General features: G+C 50.9%; 1 protein-coding gene across 1 annotated transcript in view; it reads right to left on the reverse strand.

The window, feature by feature from the left end:
• Positions 1–3,371: 3,371 nt before the first annotated feature.
• The window catches only part of POLR2A (RNA polymerase II subunit A), a 31,734-nt gene continuing 14,890 nt past the window's right edge, over positions 3,372–20,215 (reverse strand). The window contains exons 14-29 of the mRNA XM_035134644.2: positions 19,788–19,991; positions 19,425–19,647; positions 17,442–17,625; positions 16,853–17,024; positions 15,382–15,487; positions 14,918–15,123; positions 13,054–13,278; positions 11,384–11,630; positions 11,160–11,260; positions 9,466–9,570; positions 9,147–9,329; positions 7,660–7,863; positions 7,365–7,551; positions 6,736–6,849; positions 5,627–5,776; positions 3,372–5,533 (exon numbers count right to left, since the gene is read on the reverse strand). Coding sequence (XP_034990535.1) covers positions 4,377–5,533; positions 5,627–5,776; positions 6,736–6,849; positions 7,365–7,551; positions 7,660–7,863; positions 9,147–9,329; positions 9,466–9,570; positions 11,160–11,260; positions 11,384–11,630; positions 13,054–13,278; positions 14,918–15,123; positions 15,382–15,487; positions 16,853–17,024; positions 17,442–17,625; positions 19,425–19,647; positions 19,788–19,991 — 3,768 coding nt within the window. The 3' untranslated portion in view covers positions 3,372–4,376. The remainder of the gene's footprint in view (positions 5,534–5,626; positions 5,777–6,735; positions 6,850–7,364; positions 7,552–7,659; positions 7,864–9,146; positions 9,330–9,465; positions 9,571–11,159; positions 11,261–11,383; positions 11,631–13,053; positions 13,279–14,917; positions 15,124–15,381; positions 15,488–16,852; positions 17,025–17,441; positions 17,626–19,424; positions 19,648–19,787; positions 19,992–20,215) is intronic.

Below are 20,215 nucleotides of genomic sequence, written 5' to 3' on the forward strand. Positions count from 1 at the left end.
AAAACACTTCCTCTTCCTTCGAACAGGGATGATCTCAAGAGATGCAGGGCATATTATGCACCCTTCCCTCTCCCCCTTCTACTTTTAGGCAGATCACGAGTTAACCGTTGCGTACATTGACCTCCTGAGCCTTAAAATAGGACAATGTGCCTTGGGCTTGGAAGCAAGTCGTCGGAAAAAGGCTAGAGAAATGCCAGCATGGGGTTTTTTTTTTGGGGGGGGGGGCGCAGTATCAAACCACAGAAGCTGGACATCCCCCCAAACACACACACTCAACTTGAACGCTAAAACCTAAAAAATATCCTAGATGCCACAGCAGGTAGGCCCGCAATCATGTTTTGGGCTGCAATTTTCCCTCCTCTAGTTATTAAAAGTGCAGAAGTGGGAGGGTGAGGGATCGGGAACTTGTGATACTTCAGGTGTTGGAAGACTACAACTCTCATCATCCTCGGGCACTGGCCCCTGTTGGCCGGAGTCGATACATGGACATTTTTTATCATGCTTGGTGGAAGCATAAAAAAAGCTTTAAAAAATGTTGGGCACAAATACATTCATTGACATAGGAGATTTTGTAGGTTAATGTTGCAACGGAAACGAGATCTCTTCCTGTTGGGACTAATGGATATACAACTAGAAAAAGAATATGGAAGGTTATTGCAAGATATGATCAGAGAGGCGAGATGGTAGAGTTATTTCCCATATATTCAATAAACGTTTTCCAATCTTCTTTAAATGTACATGTTTTTCTTGTTCTCTTATTCTATGTGTTAAGTCTGCGAGTTGTGTATTCTGTCAACTTAAAGTTGCCATTGGCACCTTGCTCATTTTCCATTTCTGGCCTAACAAAACAAGAGCCACAGTTGTTGCAGACATAAATAACCTTTTCTGACACCTTGGGATTTCATTCTGAATTATCCCCCAGCAAAAAGGACTTAAGGGTTGCCATACGCCCAGAATTGCTTCTTTTTCTTTTAAAGCTGTACAAGCTGATGGCCATCCCCTCCTCTTGTGGGAGGGAGCGCTCTAGTTTTAACTATTTGCTATGCGAAGAAGTCTTTCCTTCCTTTCTGTCCTAAATCTTTCCATGCTCAGCTTCACTGAACTTCCGTGATATTCTAGTGTTAAGACATGAGACGGCCTGCTGCTCTAACAACTAGAATCTAGAGCAGGCATCCCCAAACTGTGGCCCTCCAGATGTTTTTACCTACAACTCCCATGATCCCTAGCTAACAGGACCAGTGGTCGGGGAAGATGGGAATTGTAGCCCAAAACATCTGGAGGGCCGAAGTTTGGGGATGCCTGATCTAGAGGAACAGTGTATTTGATCCTGGAGGCTGGATTTAAGAGTTGCCGTGACCAGCGAGGCAAAACACAGGCAAATCTTGCAAGCAGGCGGATAATAACCTCCCCTTTAAAAACCTGCCTTAACTTGGTGGTTGTCTCCCCAGCTTGCAGCCGGGCTTGCCATGTGTCTTACCAAATACAAGATGGTACTTTTAAAAGTTAAGATTCAGAAGCAATACAAATTCAAGTGGTGAAAAGATTGCAGACTTTATTCCAAACAGCAAGCGGTACAGTCATACCTCGGGTTATGTACACTTTGGGTTGTGTACTCACTTTTGGGTTATGAATGCGGTGGACCCGGAAGTGTTTACTTCCAGGTCGTTGCGTCGCATTGCGCAGAAATGTTCTGCGCATGTGCAAAAGCACTGTTCGGGTTACGTACTTTTGGGGTTGCAAACGGCACCTCAGAACAGGTACATAACCCGAGGTACCACTGTATATACATTACCAAGCAAGCACGTCACTCTACCACGGGGAAGCCCTGAACGAGTGGCGAGGTGTGTGTCTCCCCCCCTCCCAAGATAGTCTCGGTCCATAGCACTGTGGCCAAACAGTCTATGAGGAAGCCTTCTGCCTGACATGCTCCAAAGCCAGATTTTTTTTAATAGACCTGTGTCCTACTGGACCAACACAGGCTAAAGCAGAGCTACTCTACAGCCAAAGACAAAAAAAATGCCAGGCTATACATCAAAGGCTCTGCTGACCAGTGTCATCAACACATCAAAGGCCGTTTCACAAGGGATATTGAAAGCAATAAAACACAGAAACCAGTCAGGAAGAGATAACCAGATAATAAATAATAAAACCTCGCCATCACCAGGGAGCAGGTCGCCCCAACACTAGGCCTCTCCCCATGGATCCCTGCCCACACCATAGATCAGACCCGATCCGCGATCCCCGCCATAAGATCTCGCCACCAACAGGGAACAGGCCACCCCGACACTAGACCTCTCCCCATAGGCCGACCCGGCAGTACCCTCTCCCCAGGGATCGCCTCCTACCCCCTAAGGACCCTCCCCTCTCCTCAACCCTCCCCCAAATACCAGGACCACCCAAGGATCAGCACCTCCCCTGGGTGGGGGTTGACGGGGTATAGGAAATTGGGGGATTCACAGAGATAACCCCAGGGGTGGGGGAACGAACAGAATAGGTCATGGATCAAGACACCCTGGGGACACTCACAGGGATTAACCACTCAGAATCCCGCCCCACCACAAACCCCCTCCCTACACAACCCTCAACCCCCAAGACCCCCCCCAAGGAACCTCCCCTCTCCTCAACCCTCCCCTCCACCCCCAATACTGTACCAGGACCAACCAAGGAAACACACCTCCCCTGTGTGGGGGTTGGGGGAAGAGGGAATTGGGGGGATTCACAGGGATAAACCGAGGTGGGGGGGAGAAACAGAATACCTCATAGAGCGTGACAAACTGGAGACACTCACAGGGATTAGCCACTGCAACGCATGGCTGGGTCAGCTAATAATAATAATAATAATAATAATAATAATATATTTATACCCCGCCCATCTGGCTGGGTTTCCCCAGCCACTCTCCAGTCCAACAAAATATTAAAATACAATAGTCTGTCAAACGTTAAAAGCTTCCCTAAACAGGGCTGCCTTCAGATGTCTTCTAAAAGTCTGATACCCTGTTTCCCCTATTTTAAGACGTAGTCATAAAATAAGCCATAGCAGGATTTTTAAGCATTCAAGGAATATAAGCCATAACCTGGAAATAAGACATAGTGATAGGCGCAGCAGCAATGCCGGCCGCGGCAGGAGGAAAAAAAATAAGCCATCCCCTAAAAATAAGCCATGGTGTTTTTTTTTTCAGGAAAAATAAATATAAGACGGTGTCTTATTTTCGGAGAAACACGGTAGTTGTTTTTCTCTTTGACTTCTGGTAGGAGGGCATTGGAAGCTGACCATGTCAGATCATTATCTCCTTGAGATTACAATCATTCTTCCCTAATATCCCATGCACCATGCAGCTCTACGCGTGAAGAAGCCTGTGAAAATGCATGCAACTTAAAAAAGAATTTGTCAAAGGCACAAGGTTGGGAGTTTTTAAAAATTATTTTATTTTTATTTTCTTTCAGAAAGTTACATACAGAGTTTTGCGCTCACAGAAAAAGCAAGGATTCCAAAACACCCAACAAAATGACATCGGTTTAATTGTCCTGGCCCCGCTCGGCCCCACTGCTGAGGGATGCGCGACAAGGATGCCCCCCTCAAGGAGCTCTCAAGCCCCCCCAACAAGCCGAGCCGAGCCAGGGAACAGTTCTGAACTTCCAAACATGCTTTGAAAAAGGGAGGGAAGTATCAGCCCCCCCCCCCGACAAAAGTATAAGACTTAAAAACAATTTCTCTCCAGAGCTTCTTATTTATCGGACGTTCCCCTCCCCTCGACCCCCCCCCCGGCAGAAAAGTGAACACATTAATGCAACGCACCTTAATCAAGAAACTTTCTCTAAGGTTTTTAAACATAAATAATTTCTGACAGACACGTACGGAAAAAGGTACTGTATCGTTGAAGCTGGAAAGCTGGCAGGGAGTTATCGCAGCTTCCGAATCTCACGTTTCCCGAAAAACGGTTTGCGAGAGGTCGCAGGATGGGCTCCGTCTCGCTGGGGGGGGGGGAGAGACTGCGCCCCCAAACCTCCCTTCATGCGCATGTGAGCTACTCCCCCTTCCCCCCCAAACAGGGTCCGTGTTTGCTGATTTCACTAGGTAGTCTATACGATTATTTACAGTGTTTTCTTTTTAAAGATAAAAACGACAGGAGAACGGAGATCAAAACGTTCTCTGTGGGTTTGCAGGATGGAAAGAGAAAGAGTGAAAGAGATAGGTATTAGCATTGCAGAATTGCCTTCTGCGCCTGCGTTTTTTTCCAGGCCCCTTGCAAACAGGAGGGTGCCAGGAGCTACCGGAGATTTCGCCGCCTCCCGAAAGGTTCCGAACGTTTCATCCAATCGCGCCGCCCGGAGGTCACCCGCCCACCGGTCTCCGTGGCGACAGGCGCCGCCCGCTCTCAGTTGTCCTCGTCGCTGTCGTCTGGGCTGATGGCCGGGCTGGTGAGGCTGTAGGTGGGCGACGTGGGGCTGTAGCCGGGGGAGGTGGGCGAGTAGGTGGAGCCCTTCGGGGAGGTGGGCGAGTAGGTGGGCGATGTCGGGCTGTACTTCGGGGAGGTGGGCGAGTAGGTGGGCGATGTAGGGCTGTACTTGGGCGAGGTCGGGGTGTAGACGGGCGAGGTGGGCGAGTAGGTGGGGCTGGTGGGGCTGTACTTGGGGGTGGTGGGGCTGTAGGTGGGCGATGTCGGGCTGTACTTGGGCGATGTCGGGCTGTACTTGGGCGAGGTGGGGCTGTACTTGGGGCTGGTTGGGGTGTACTCCGGGGAGCTGGGGCTGTAGGACGGGCTGGTTGGGGTGTACTTGGGGCTGGTGGGGCTGTAGCTGGGCGAGCTGGGGCTGTAGCTGGGCGACGAGGGGGTGTACGTCGGCGACTGCGGGGTGTAACGGGGGCTGGAGGGGGAGTAGCTGGGGGAGGTGGGGCTGTAGGAGGGGCTGGTCGGAGAGTAGCTGGGCGAAGTGGGGCTGTAGTTTGGAGACGTCGGGGTGTAGTTCGGAGACGTGGGGCTGTAGCTGGGCGAGGTGGGGCTGTAGCTGGGCGAAGTCGGGGTGTAGTTTGGAGACGTCGGGCTGTAGTTGGGGCTGGTCGGAGAGTAGCTGGGCGATGTTGGGCTGTAGCTGGGCGACGTGGGGCTGTAGCTGGGGCTGGTCGGAGAGTAACTGGGGGACGTGGGGCTGTAGCTGGGGCTAGTCGGAGAATAGCTAGGGGACGTGGGGCTGTAGCTGGGGCTGGTCGGAGAGTAACTGGGCGATGTAGGGCTGTAGCTGGGGCTGGTTGGAGAATAGCTAGGCGACGTGGGGCTGTAGCTGGGGCTGGTGGGGCTGTAGCTGGGCGACGTGGGGCTGTAGCTGGGGCTAGTTGGAGAGTAACTGGGCGACGTGGGGCTGTAGCTGGGGCTGGTGGGGCTGTAATTGGGGCTGGTGGGGGAGTATGACGGAGAGGTTGGGCTGTAGGAAGGCGATGTGGGGCTGTAGCTGGGGCTCTGCGGTGTGTACGCTCCTGGGGAACGAGGCTCATAGGCAGGAGAGGTCGGGGAGTAGCTGGGAGACATAGCCCCACCTAGAGGAAGGGAAGAGGAACAGCTGTCAGTCCAGGATTCCGGCCTGTTGGTTTTCCCAGCAGCGCCCTGAATGAATGAATGCTCTTGCTCACCTGGCGATGGGATGTACGGGCTGGAGGGTCCTGGAGACCCCGGGGACCCTGGGGTGGGCGACCAGGCTGGAGAATAGCCGGGGCTGAAGCCGCTGGCGTCGGAGGCGGCGCTGGGTGAAAAGCCGGCTGCCCCCGGAGTCATTCCGCTACCTACATAGCCGGTGAAGGAAAAAGGCAGTAAGAAACAGGTCCCATGTTGGAGGGAAAAGCTGCGGCAAAAAGCTCAGGTCTGGGGCAACTTGTACTACTGCAAAAGTCCCGAGTAACTGCTGGCAGCGGTGGCAATTATTGCAACCCGCTTTGGAAACTGAAGTGGCAAACGCAGCCTATAAACGGAAATAATACAATAAGGAACTGCGTGGTTTCACCGGCCCCCCCTTGCCTGGGTTTTGACGCAATTAGCAGATGGAGTTTGTCTTCAAAGGCCGAACTGCAGTGTGTGTGCAACTGTTGATCGGGACTATTGATCATTTGCTGTACATAATAACATCCCCAACAGCCTGTACACACATGACATTTCCTGCAGGTTACTTCCCTGCCTTTTGCAGTTGGGGGTGCAAGGCCACGCGATGCATGTATGCAGCCGAGGAACCGAATCTCCAGTTTTAAGAGCCCAGCAAATGTTTGGAAAGCAAGGAAAGGTCAAACCTGCAGAGTTCATCTATGTGCTTTTTTCACATTTGGCAGGAGAAAGAGCACGCCAAGAAACCCAGAAAACCTCTTGGGAGAATATGCAGATCTCCTTACTTCCCCTAGTTTGTGATTTCCCACGGCACGGTCCCAGAGATCCTGGGAAGGTGAGATCCCAAGGCAGGAAAGATTTAGCATCGTGGGCTGGGAGGACTGGGCGAGGGCCAGAGACACCTGGGTTCAAATCCCCAATTCAAGCCATGAAAGCTTACTGGCCAACGACCTGGCCTACACAACAGGGATGTTGGGAGGGTAAAACTGGTGCATGTAAAAAACACATGCATGTTACTGTTGAGCAACTTGGAACGGAAAGTAATATTCCAACCAGCTGGGTGAAACTCAAGCCTGCAGCAAATATATCCCAAGAGGGGGCATTTGCCTAGGCAGAAGACCCCCCACCCCCACCCCACAATACGTACCAACGCTAGGAGACCATGCCACATATGCTGGCGTGGCGCCTTGGTTCCAGGGGGTCATGGCGGGCGACATTCCACCCATGGGGCTGGGAGCAGACCCAAAGAACATGCCAGTAGCTGTAAGGAATGGAATGGAGTTAGAGAGGAGAGGAAATTGGCCCCAACAGAGACCCTCAGCTTCCACTTACCTAAATCTACTGCCCTAAACCCTCGCCTTCCTGCCCTTTGCTTTATAATCTGCTGAATCCTTTCAAACAGATTTCTAAAAGGAAAACACCCCCCCTTTCCTCGACATTCAGCCTCACGAGCCTGAGCTCCTTGCCCCAAAGGAAACGGGAACGGCTATGAAGCAAAGCGTGGCATGCTTTTAGCTGCCGAGACGCGGGCGTCTGTTTCAGGGGAGCGGAGAATTCAAGGGAGGAAAGGGTCGCTCGGAGTCACCCGCCCATGTCCGCCTCGCTTCTCTCTACTTAAGCCCGCTGGGGTGCTTGGGCATGCCCTGTTGCGCCAACTCCCAGAATCCCCTGCTCCGCCCCCACAAAACCTGCTTCTTCCCTCTCAAGAAGACCCAGATTTCCAGGCCTGCCGCTGCCTCCTTGCTCCCGGACCGGCAAGCGCAGCAGGTGACTTACGTCCCCCCACGCCGAGCCCCGGGATGTTGGTGGGGATCTCCATGCCGTATTTGCACTTCTCGGCGTCCAAGAGGAGGTCGAAGCAGCCGGTGCCTGCCGGCGCCAGCTGGCCCAGCATGATGTTCTCCGAGACGCCCTTCATAGGGTCACTTTCCCCGTGGGCGGCCGCTTCCATCAGCACGTCAACCTGCAGGGGGGCAGAGCGGGTCAAAGGGTGGCCTGCTAGCTCCCCCCCCCAAAAAAAGTGGCAGGACGGGGGAAATTCCTGGCCCTTTCTCTTCCCCAGAAAACTCACCGTCTCTTCGAAGGAGCACTTCATGAGGGGCCCCGTGTCTTGGCGGTTGACGCCGTGCCGGGTGATGGCCATCAAGTGGCCGCGGCACGTCATGGTGTCGCACAGCAGCGCCAAGTGGCGGTAGTTGACGTAGGAGCCGTCGAAGGAGATGACGTGGTACAGCTCCCTCTCCAGGGCCTTCCTGACGGCCTCGATGCCCAGCACCTGCAAGGGCGAAGAGGAGCAGGCTGCCACAGTCGCAAAGGGGAGGGCCCACTAGATCCCCTCCCTTAAATCTTCTCACACAAACACGAGATCGCCTTGGCCCATTATGAGCCCACTCGGCCACTTCAATCGGTGGAACTGGCGCTGCTGCTGGTGGCACCCGATAACCCGTTCCACGTGCGCAAAAGAACCATCTTTTAGTGCGCTTCGGAACTCCCTGCCTTTGGACGCCGGGCAGGGCCTTTCCCTGTACTGCCTTCCAAAAGCGTTCCAGTTTAGACAACCCTAGCCAGAAAGCCGATGCGAGCGTAAATCTGCTTTCGGTCCATTGTCGTTTTAAATACCTTAAATTACTGTATAATTTTGCTCTGCAATAATGTCACCGTTGCATCTTTTCTGTAAACCGCTTTTGAAGTTGCTATTGTTGCTTTTGCAGTCAAGTGGTTGTTATGAGAATTTTGATATAGGATATTCTCAATAAATAGTCTCAAATATATCATAAATATTCGTTAATGCACACATATCTAAATATATGAACCATGTGTCTGAAACAGTATGGGAGAGCAATCCTGAAGCCGTTTTGATTTCTCCCAATGACCTCAGATATTCCTATGCAGTAAAGGAGGCAAATGGGGAAAGCCTTCCCATTGTCTTTTCTCTTGCAAATGCTGTCTTAAGGGCGTGTTTGTGTATGAATAGGATGAGCCAGTGACCTGGACCCAGGAACTAAAGTATGAACCATCACAAAAGAAAGACCAGACTGCCCAGGTAATGCAATCAGTGACCATTATCAGGTCTCCCGACAGGCAGGATTTCTGCTGTAGACCGCCGCCTCCTGTGATGTATGCATGTTTGGGGGGGGGTGGTCTTGAGCTACAGGGCGGCAATTTCAAGAGTCTATATAAGGTCTTGTGCACCATTGTTCAGGGTTCTCCTCCCTCCTGCGTGTGGTGAGTGAGGACCCTGTTGCAACAGTTCCTTGAATGAAGATCAGGCTTACTAGCCGCTTTGCTTCTCAATATAATCTGGTTGGCCTCTGTTATTTCCTCCTACTGATAGGGAACCCTCAAGGACTCTATATGGGCTCCAAAATACCCCGTAAGGGAAAAGGAGCAGTTTTTTCTTATAACACACTGTATGCATCATATAAAATTAATACAAACAAACAAACATGTCCTATCGCAGAAGAAGGGCTGCTCCCCTCTCAACCCTTGCATGGTAGAGGGAAACCCCAGAACGCGCCCCCTCCTGGCCGTAGATCCCCCCGCACCCTGGGTACCCACCGTGAAGATCTCCACAATGTCGTTGGAGGTCGTGCGCACGGGGTCCACGTCCTTCTCACTCAGCACCCGCATGAGGCTCACGCCGTCCGTCTCCAGAATCCACTCCTGCAAGGCCTTGAACTCCCCGTCCTCTGTAATTATGATCTTCTTCTTGTTGTCCGTCTGGGGCAGGTGCATGTAGACCTGGGGTGTGTGTGTGTGTGCAAAAAAAGTGTGTCAGGGTGCGCTCGGAGGGAGCCCCTAGGCAGGGAGGCAATCGTGGGACCTAGCCAGAAGCTCCCGAGTGCGAATCCCGCAAATCCCCCGGGCCCAGGCTCACCTTGCTGATCTGCTCGATACCCTGCAGCGTCATGTCCGTCAGCATGTTAGACTCAATGCAGCGGAGGAAGACGTCGTCATCCATCTTGTCCACAACTTCCTCCTCCTAGAAGCCGCGCAAGAGGGAGGGGAGGAGGCAGGAAGTGCATTTTTCAGGAGCTGTCTCGGGGTGTGTTTTTTGCCCCCAAAGCAGCATATCAAAATAGAGTAACAGCGACAGGTGTGCCCTCCCTTCTCCCCCTTGCCAGATCTAGGCCTCGCAGGCCATGGCGTGGCAGAGACGCTGCCATTTGCTGCTGGAGTGGCTAGGAGGTGACTCTGGAGAAGGGAAATCTCCTGAACCGGCCCGTGGGATAAACTTAGGACCACATGGCCCATGGCGTGCCACCAGCCTTTACAGATACATGTATTTCTGGTTATGTAAATGGGCATTCTGTGGCTTTCTCATTTTCCTCAACCAGAGGTCTGCTTCCTGCCTGCTATCCTCAATAGGCTTCATTCATTCTTTGATTGTGGGTGGCTCTCTAGTAGTATTAACTAGATAAAGGGACGCGGGAGGCACTGTGGTCAAAACCACTGAGCCTCTCGGGCTTGCCAATCGGAAGGTCTAGCGGTTCGAATCTGCTCTACGGGGCTGAGCTCCCATTGCTCTGTCCCAGCTCCTGCCAACTTAGCAGTTTGAAAGCACACCAGTGCAAGTAGATAAATAGGGACAGCTGCGGCGGGAAGGTAAACGGCGTTTCTGTATGCTCTGGTTTCCATCACAGCGTTCCGTGATACCATAAGCGGTTAAGTCATGCTGGCCACATAACCTGGAAAGCTTTCTGTGGACAACTGCCGGCTCCCTCACCCTGAAGAGAGATGAGCGCCGCAACCCCACAGTCGCCTTTGAATGGACTTAACCGTCCAGGGGTCCCTTTACTTTTTACCTATTAACTAGATGTCTTAACATCTAAAAATAGGTATTTGTGATGAATGAAGATATGTACAGGAAGCAGTCAGAGAGAAAAGGAAGGGGCCTGCTTGAGAGGCAGGTCAGAGTGGTTTTTCTCATGGTGTGAGACCGATTAAGGGGAAGCTCTCCCAGGTGGGAGGTTTCAACTCTCTGTATGTGTGAAGATTAAGATAAACGATGATTGAGGGCTACATAGATATATTTATAATTTTGTGTTTTATGAGGATCAGATGATGATTAAAGCATCTTACTTTTTCTCTTTTTTCTGTTTGATATATTAGATAAAGGTGTCTGACTCTGGCGTTGCGGCGCTCATCTCGCTCTATAGGCCGAGGGAGCCGACGTTTGTCCGCAGACAGCTTCCGGGTCATGTGGCCAGCATGACAAAGCCGCTTCTGGCGAACCAGAGCAGTGCACGGAAACGCCGTTTATCTTCCCACCGGAGCGGTCCCTATTTATCTACTTGCACTTTGATGTGCTTTCGAACTGCTAGGTGGGCAGGAGCTGGGACCGAGCAACGGGAGCTTACCCCGTTGCAGGGATTCGAACCGCTGACCTTCTGATCAGCAAGCCCTAGGCTCTGTGGTTTAACCCACAGCGCCACCTGGGTCCCTTGATATATTATTTTTCATTATTCTATTGAGCTTAGTTTTAGTTTGAAAACCTTTGATAAAGCAGTTTGTTTTTTTTAAAAAAGGCTTTATTCAAAGGCACCTTCTCCCAGGACTGCCCTCCCTCACCTCTTGCATCTTATTCTCATCGCTGTTCATGATCCGGATCCGCAGCACCAACTTCTCCGCGTTGTCGTCGTTGAAAATGCAGTTGAGGTCATCCCCAAAGCCTGCAAAGGGAGGAGGGAAGGAAGGAAGGTTGACCTCCTGGGCTGAAAAGCAAACCGCAGCACCTCCTCTAGAATGGTTCTGGGGCGGGGGGACCCGATCCCAACCCTGCCCCTCCCCCTCACCAGCATTGATCTTCTCGGCAATCTGCTCCATGGTGAGCTTGCGGTCGGTCATGTGCTTGCGGTCCAGCTCCACGCGCAGCAGCCAGGGGGAAATGCGGGTCACGTCAAAGTCGGGCATCTCGTAGTAGACGTTCACCCACTCCTGGTCCTCGGCCACCACCGTGTTCTGCGGGTTGGGGTCGTAGTAGATGGCGGTGTTGGCGGTCACCTTGCGGAGGGTCGTGTGCTCCAGGCGGCAAAGGATGTCCTGGGAAGGAGGCAGACCCCCGGGAGAGTAGGGGGGAGGGGAAAGAATGGGGTGAAGAAGCCCAGCCACGAGAGAGACAAGTCTTCCCTCTTCCCCCTCCTGCCAACCACAGAGCTGCCCCTTTCCACTCAATTCATTTTTTGAAATAAATAATAATAATAATAATTCATTATTTATACGCCGCCCATCTGGCTGGGTTTCCCCAGCCACTCTGGGCGGCTTCCAACAGAAACATTAAAATACACTAATTTCTTAAACATTAAAAGCCTCCCTAAAAAGGGCTGCCTTCTAAAAATCTGGTAGCTGTTTTCCTTCTGATGGGAGGGCGTTGCAGGGACATCTGATGGGAGGGCGTTCCACAGGGCGGGCACCACCGCCGAGAAGGCCCTCCGCCTGGTTCCCTGCAACTTGGCTTCTTGCAATGAGGGAACCGCCAGAAGGCCCTCGGAGCTGGACCTCAGTGTCCGGGCAGAACGATGGGGGTGGAGACGTTCCTTTAGCTATACCGGGCAGAACGATGGGGGTGGAGACGTTCCTTTAGCTATACTGGATGCGCGTCATAAGCTACACCTGGCAAAGTAAGCTAATCTTTGGCCGTCTCCTGCAATCCATCGGTCACCCTGCTGGGGTCTGAGAGTGAGGGATCAGGCACATAGGGAAGCCTCGCTGTCCATGAAACAGCAAATGGATACAAGAGACTGCACAGAGCTTAAGTGATGGTTTGAAATCCTTTGTGTTTAAGATGAGCACCCACAGAAATAAACTCGTTACCAATAATAAAAACACATTCTATTTTATTGGGCCATTTTGGAATGATTTTCCCCAACCCTGCTTCTTTCTCTGCTTATGGTACAATGTATTTCCATCTGTAATGTGAATTTAACCCCATAGGAGTACATTTTTATTGATGTAGACCAGGGGTAGGCAACCTAAGGCCTGTGGGCCAGATGTGGCCCAGTCGCCTTCTAAATCCGGCCCATGGACGCTCTGGGAATCAGCGTGTTTTTACATGAGTAGAATGTGTCCTTTTATTTAAAATGTATCTCTGGGTTATTTGTGGGGCATAGGAATTCGTTCATTCCCCCCCAAGCTATAGTCCGGCCCCCCACATGGTCTGAAGGACAGTGGACCGGCCCCCTGCTGAGTTTGCTGACCCCTGATGTGGACCATTAAAAAAAATATTTTTTTTGATGACACAGTAGTACTAAAAAGTTTCAGTAACTACTAAACGAGCAGGAAGATTGACAGCTTCTGCTGGAAAGCGACTCAGAAGCAGAAAGAAAATATCATGAATGTATGGACTCGTTTGAGAAAAAAGCTTTTGGAGAGGCTACAAGGTATGGGGAAAAGTTTCAGCCAACAGGCAGTCTCCTTTTGCTCCACCCCACTCCTTTCCTGCCTTTTCTCCTCTCCCCCCCCTTACCTTGGCCCTCTCGGCATCTCGGGCAGACTGCCCCAGCAGGAAGACGGTCAGCGAGGGCGTCTTGGGTTTCTTGGAGATGTTGATCAGCTCCTTGAGTCGGGGCACGCCCAGCGTCACGTTCTTGGCCGAGACACCGGCGTAGTGGAAGGTGTTCAGGGTCATCTGAGTGGCCGGCTCGCCCAGGGACTGGGCAGCCAGCGCCCCCACCATCTCGCCAGGGTGAGCCTATGGGGGAGGATGGGCAAAGAGGGAATGAGCAGCCGCTGACCTCAAGGGGCTGCCCAGCCGTGGCTTTATACAGTAAGCCAGTTTGGAAGTCAGGACCTGGCGAACCAGGGTTCCCATCCCCGCCCAGCCAAGAAGCCCATTGGGTGGACTTGGGCCAGTCACTCACTCTCACCTTGACCTACCTTCTAGGGTTGTTGTGCGGATAAAATGGAGAGGAGAACCAAACAGTGATATTCTTATGGTGTGGCCACATGGAGACTCTTTCTGCTCTTGTTTTTGATTAACCACAGTTTAGGTTAACCATGGGTTTAGGGTTTAGGTCAGGTTTCCCCAAACTAAGGCCCGGGGGCCGGATGCGGCCTGCGAGGCTCTTTTATGTGGCCCCTGGCGAACCCCACTGCCCGCTCTTAACGGCACGGCTGCCCACTTCCGGGTTGTCGGAGTGACAGAAATAGCTTGTGCGCATGCGTAAGCATTATTTCTGGCGCACTTCCATGCCGGAGGATGCGCATGCGCACAAGCTATTTCCGGTGTTCCAGCGACCCGGAAGTGCACCGGAAATCGCGTGTGTGCAGATGTATGGGAGCGTGCTCCCGCACGCTCCGGCCCGCAGCGCAATCGGCGCTGGTGGCACCGGCCCTCGGCAACGTAATTTTGGGGACCCCTGGTTTAGGTGTGCCACTAAACTATGTTAAAACTAGCTGCAAAGCAGGGTGGATAAAATTCATGGTTTTAAAACAACAAACTGGATTTAAAAAATTTAAATTAAATGCTTTTGGAGGGAAAATGTTTCTAAAGATAGTTTTCTATTTAAGTTACATTACACAGTAGTCCAAAGACTATTCATCAGGAAATAAGGATTTGTTTTAAGTTTTTCATGTGTGCTAAAACTCAGTCTAAGTTTTTTTATTTTTATGTTTAACCACATCAGTTAGTAAACATGGATACATGCGCTATAATGTTATTGTTTTAGTTAAATAAATTGTTTAAATTGTTATTAAGGAAATGATTATTTTTCTCCTTCCAATAAAGTACAGCAGAAAAGTTGTCCAAATATAAACAGTTAACTTATTAAACCTCACAATAACTTCATAATTATCTGTCTATGTATTTCTAATAGTATAACCAAATCAGTAATTTTGGATAGAAGTGCCAAAACTACTCTGAAAATTTATTATTCCAAAAGTGAAACCTTCATCTGGTTGTAAATATTCTGATTATACCAGCAAGAATGAGTGTAAAAAAAATGATTTCAATCAAGTCTTACTGACTAGTGCAGGTATCCCCAAACTTCGGCCCTCCAGATGTTTTGGACTACAATTCCCATCATCCCTGACCACTGGTCCTCTTAGCTAGGGATCATGGGAGTTGTAGGCCAAAACACCTGGAGGGCTGCGGTTTGGGGATGCCTGGACTAGTGATTTAAATTGTAATTTAAATCATGATTTAAATCACATCCACCCTGCTGCAAAGTCTTGAATTTCAAACATAGTTTGGCTATAAAATTTGAAAATGATCTTGTTCAACTGGTTTGGGTTATGTCCCTTAAAAACATAATTTAAGTGATTTAGCCTGGAGGGAGCCAAACATCCAGGGCGGTACTCTCCACCTCCCCCATCCCTGGCCAGGTACTCACAATAGCCTGGTTGAATTTGGACTCAATCTCGCCCAGCAGCCAGTCAAAGGCTTCCCCGCTCAGGCGGAACTCCTCGATCATCCGCCGGCTGCAGAGCGTGGAGCGCAGGTGGATGTTGAAGAGGAGCGTGGCGTTCTCCTGCGCCTGCTTGCTGAGGGGGTCGTCCCCATTGACAATCACCAGTTTCTTGCTGAGCTCCTTCACGCCTGTTGCAGGGGGCAGAGAAGGGCAGGAGGGGCTGAGCTGAGAGATTGCGGCCAACGCGGCTCGCTTGTTCTCGGCAAGTTAATATATCCCGGCCTTGTTCCAGCCACCTTCTACATCTTTTCCCTCCTCCCGGGAGACCCGACTGAATTATGCACAGCGGCAAGAAAGCCCAGCCGCAGGCTGGTGTGTGTGTGTGTGTGTGATCCTCCCCTCCCCTGCTCTCGCCACCCGTTTCTGCCCCTCCCTGCCAAACTCACCGTCCACCACCTTGATAGGGTGCAGGTCGGAGGGCAGGCGCGTGTTGATGTGGAAAATCTTCTGCGCGTTCCAAATCATGCGCAGCAGGTTGCATGGGAGAACCACCTGTGCGGGAATGGAAAGTGTGTGGCATCTTAGGAGCTGGGCACTGCCGGCGGGGGACACCGACCAACGCTGCCCCCTCCATCACCAGCAAGACTCCACCTTTTAACCCCTCATTGCTTTTGCAGCAGGGCATATCCTATGCCACCAAGCTTATGATGGCATTTCATAAATTCTCAACAAACAGATAACAATGAAAATGTCGTACAGTCGTACCTCAGCTCCCGAATGCCTTGGGAGTCAAACGTTTCAGCTCCTGAACGATTGAAAACCGGAAGTGACTGTTCCAGTTTTCAAACGTTCTTTTGGATGCCGAACGTCCAACAGGGCTTCCGCTGTTTTCGATTGGCTGCAGGAGCTTCCTGCAGCTAATCAGAAGCCGTGTTTTGGTTTCCAAACGTTTTGGAAGTCGAACGGACTTCCGGAATGGATTCCGTTTGACTTCCGAAAGTACCGTACGACAGTACTGCCAATACGTAAGTGGATCTCCAAGTTAATTTTTTTCTATGGTTTTTGTTGTACGGTTTTCTCTGTGCGATTGCTGTACACCATATCCTGGATTTTTTTAAAAAAAATAAAATAAATTGTAGTATATTGATTTTTCTAAAAATAAAATAAAATGAATAAATAAATATTCCAGGGCAAAGAGAAAGATCAAACCAAAATGGGTTGATTTATTTTGCTATGGGTTTATGAAGAAAGGGTGGTTTGGGGGTGAGGAGAGGGGCATGAGTTAGAAAACCCTAATTAGGTCCAGCAATCCTTGCATCTTTGAGCATTACAATTTATTACATGCCTTCACCCTAAGGTCCTGGGGTAGGTCACAGCCATTAAATCGCAGCATTAGTACTGAAACACAATTATTAAAAACAGCTTGAAACAACTTAAAATTAGTGCAGTGGTTCTCAAACATTTTTCTCACCTTCAAAATAAAGATTTGCTTGTGCCACACTTTTTTATATTTTTTTACTGGTAAGAAATATATTGGGAAACGCAACTAGGATGGTCCCCGCTATCCCTTGATCCTCTAGCTCTCATTTTGAAAAGGTATCTTATCTGTATTATGCAAATAAATAAAGTTATTTTGATGCTAGGCTACGTGACACTGAAATGTTCAAATGCTGCTTTGATTGCCCTTGAATCTTCCTGCCACGCCAAGGTGGCAGACCACACCCTTTGAGAACCACTGAATTAGCGCAACCGGGAAGCGGAGTCCACACATGCAGGGTTGCGTTTGGGAGAGGGGGCATCAAAAACAAACACCCTGCTGGACCAGACCAGAAGCACCATCTGGACTAGGAGTCTCCAAGCGTCTCTTCTTGCCCAGCCAGCCGCCTGGAGGCGAAGACAAGGCCGGACTAGCCTCACCTTGCTGTCTCCCGTAGGGAAGATGACCCTCAACACCTCCCGGTCGGCCTTCATCTTCTCGAACTCCCTCTCCAGCTCGTTCTGGATGTGGGCGTTGCTGAGGATGTCCTTCACCATCTCCTCCTGCAGGGTGCGCCGCAGAGCCCGCTCGTTGGTGTAGTCGAATTTGAACCTGGGAGGGGGGAGATGAAGGAGAGGAGACCTTCAAGAGGACCGCTGCGGCGTGTTTGTTTCGCCAGCTGAAAAGAATTCCCTGCATGTGTCTGGCTGTTGCAGCCCATCTGAGATTGCAGTAAGGAAAGACAGAATTTCTGGAGAACCTTGAGAGGCGTCCTATTAACTTTGCCTTCCCCAACCTGGTGCCCTCCCTCCCATCAGCTCTTCTCCTCGACAGGCGACTCTACTGACGTAGCTGTTTGCATTGAGCTCCCTCGTTGCCCAGCGCAGATCAGGATTCCCCAGCCCCATATGCAAGGGTGGGGGGAGAGAGCAAATCCCGTGCAACGTGGGAGCAACAGAATAAAGTATTTTTTTTTGGGGGGGGAACTCATTCATGCACGTAGAAAGGAAGCCCAGAGCCAAGACTCACTTCTTCTCAAAGGCCTTGTTGGAAGGCTTGAGCGTGGCCAGGTTCTGGAACTCCACACTCTCCCCTGCTAGACCGTCCTCACCGTAGCGCAGCTGCACCACCTGGTTGATGGAATTGCGCACTGTGGCGTCGTACTTCACCATCACGGACTCCATGGACTTGATCAGCCGCCGCTGGATGTAACCTGGCCATGGGGCAGAGGAGATTAGCAGGAACCCTGGTGCGCCCCACAGATCGTCCCTCCCTCCCTATCATTTTTATTACGTTTTCTGTTTTACAATTTAAAACACTCATTTAAACATCCTTAAAATATCAGCCACTTCCCTTCTTCTCTTTCCATGGTTCATTTTGCATATCGTAAATCTCTGCATTATTTTACAAAAACTAAACCATTCGGTATTCCATTATTGCACCCATCAAAACTCATCTACACTGTTGAATTTATCTTAATGCTGCCAACATTTTCAAGTGTACACCATTCAATAAACGTTTTCCAATCTGCTCTAAATGTATGTTTTTCTTGTTCTCTTATTCTGTATGTTAAGTCTACAAGCTGCGCATATTCCATCATATTGCTATTCTTCTTTAGTTGGGACCTCGCTCGCTTTCAATTTTGGGGCTAACAAAACACAGGCAACAGTAGTGGCATACATAAAGATAAAGGGACCCCTGACCATCAGGTCCAGTCGTGACCAACTCTGGGGTTGCGGCGCTCATCTCGCATTATTGGCCGAGGGAGCTGGCGTATAGCTTCCAGGTCATGTGGCCAGCATGACAAAGCCGCTTCTGGCGAACCAGAGCAGCACACAGAAACGCCGTTTACCTTCCCGCTGGAGCGATTCCTATTTATCAACTTGCATTTTGACGTGCTTTTGAACTGCTAGGTTGGCAGGAGCTGGGACCGAGCAACGGGAGCTCACCCCGTCACAGGGATTCGAACCGCTGACCTTCTGATCAGCAAGCCCTAGGCTCAGTGGTTTAACCCACAGTGCCACCTGGCCACATGACCTGGAAGCTATACGCCGGCTCCCTCGGCCAATAATGCGAGATGAGCGCGCAACCCCAGAGTTGGTCATGACTGGACCTAATCGTCAGGGGTCCCTTTACCTTTTTATCAATCATAATAATAATAATAATACCTTTATTGTCAATGTACAGCCTGTGTACAATGAAATTAACCGAGCCTCCCCACCCCCAAACACTCAAACTCATTGCACTCTGTGTGCTTGTTGCACTATATTATTTTCCGTTCAGCAGCCTAACAGCCCACGAATAGAAACTGTTTTTTAGCCTGTTGGTACGACTGATTATACAGTGGTACCTCTACTTACGAATTCAATGCGTTCCGAACGCACGTTGGTAAGTAAAAAAAAATGTAATTCGAATCCCATAGGAATGCATTGGGAGAAAAAAATTGTAAGTCGAAGCAACCCTATCAAAAAAATTCGTAAGTAGAAAAAAATCCTATCTAAACCGCATTCAAGATGGCGGACGGAGCTCCGTTCGTAAGTAGAAGTACCACTGTACTTCTATATCTCCTGCCTGAGGGTAGAAGATTAAAGAGGTGCTGGCCGGGGTGTGAATTGTCCCCGCTCTCCTAAGGCAACGATCCCTTGCGATGTCATCTAGCTGGCTCACCACCCTCTGTAAAGACTTTCTGCTTTCTGTCCGTGGCTGTCAAGCCAACATATCACATTGTGATACAATTTGAGAAGACACTTTCTATTGTGGACCAGTAGAAGGAGGTCATCAATTGTTGTTTAACATTGTTCTTTCGCAAGACCCTGAGGAAATGGAGTCTCTGTTGGGCCTTCCTAACCACCTGAGTTATATTGTTTTTCCAAGTGAGGTCTTCACTAAGGTAAACTCCCAGGAATTTAAAGGAAGAGACTCTCTCCACACAGCCCCCCTCCCCCCCGATATACAACGGTCCAAGTGGAGCCATGTGCCCCTCTCTCTTCTCCCCCCTCCCCCCAAACCCACCTGTTTCAGCTGTTTTGACAGCCGTGTCGATCAGCCCCTCTCGGCCTCCCATGGCGTGGAAGAAGAACTCGGTTGGGGTGAGACCGGCCAGGTAGGAATTCTCCACGAAGCCCCTGCTCTCGGGGCCGTAGTCGTCCTTGATGAAGTGGGGCAGTGTCCGGTGCTTGAAGCCAAAGGGGATGCGCTTCCCTTCCACGTTCTGCTGCCCCACCACGGCGATGACCTGTGGGGAGCAGAGGGGAGAAGCGGGGCAGTCACCCCAAGTGCCTGGCGTCCAGCGGAACAGGAAGGCCGGCTGCCATGCCTGGGGTCTGTCTGTCTGCCCACCCACCGGGTTGCTGGAAGCGGAGGGGCGAGGCCTACCTGCGAGATGTTGATCTTGGAGCCCTTGGCTCCCGACACCACCATGGACTTGAAGTTGTTGTACTCGGAGAGAGACTTCTGGGCGGAGGAGCCGGTCTTGTCTCGGGCGTCGTTCAGGATCCTGTTGACCTGGTTCTCAAAGGTCTGGCGCAGCGTGTTGCCGGGGGTGGGCTCTAGCTCGTTGTTGTGGGCCTTCTCAATCACCTGGAGTCGGGTAGGAAAAAGGGGAGGGAGTCTCAGAACGGGCCCCTTCCCCCAGGACAAAGCCTAGGGCAGGCATCCCCAAACTTCGCCCCTCCAGATGTTTTGGACTACAATTCCCATCATCCCTGACCACTGGTCCTCTTAGCTAGGGATCATGGGAGTTGTAGGCCAAAACATCTGGAGGGCCGCAGTTTGGGGGTGCCTGGCCTAGGGGATTGCTCTCC

Source organism: Zootoca vivipara, chromosome 13, assembly GCF_963506605.1.
Source record: "Zootoca vivipara chromosome 13, rZooViv1.1, whole genome shotgun sequence".
In the NCBI taxonomy this organism is placed as follows: domain Eukaryota; kingdom Metazoa; phylum Chordata; class Lepidosauria; order Squamata; family Lacertidae; genus Zootoca; species Zootoca vivipara.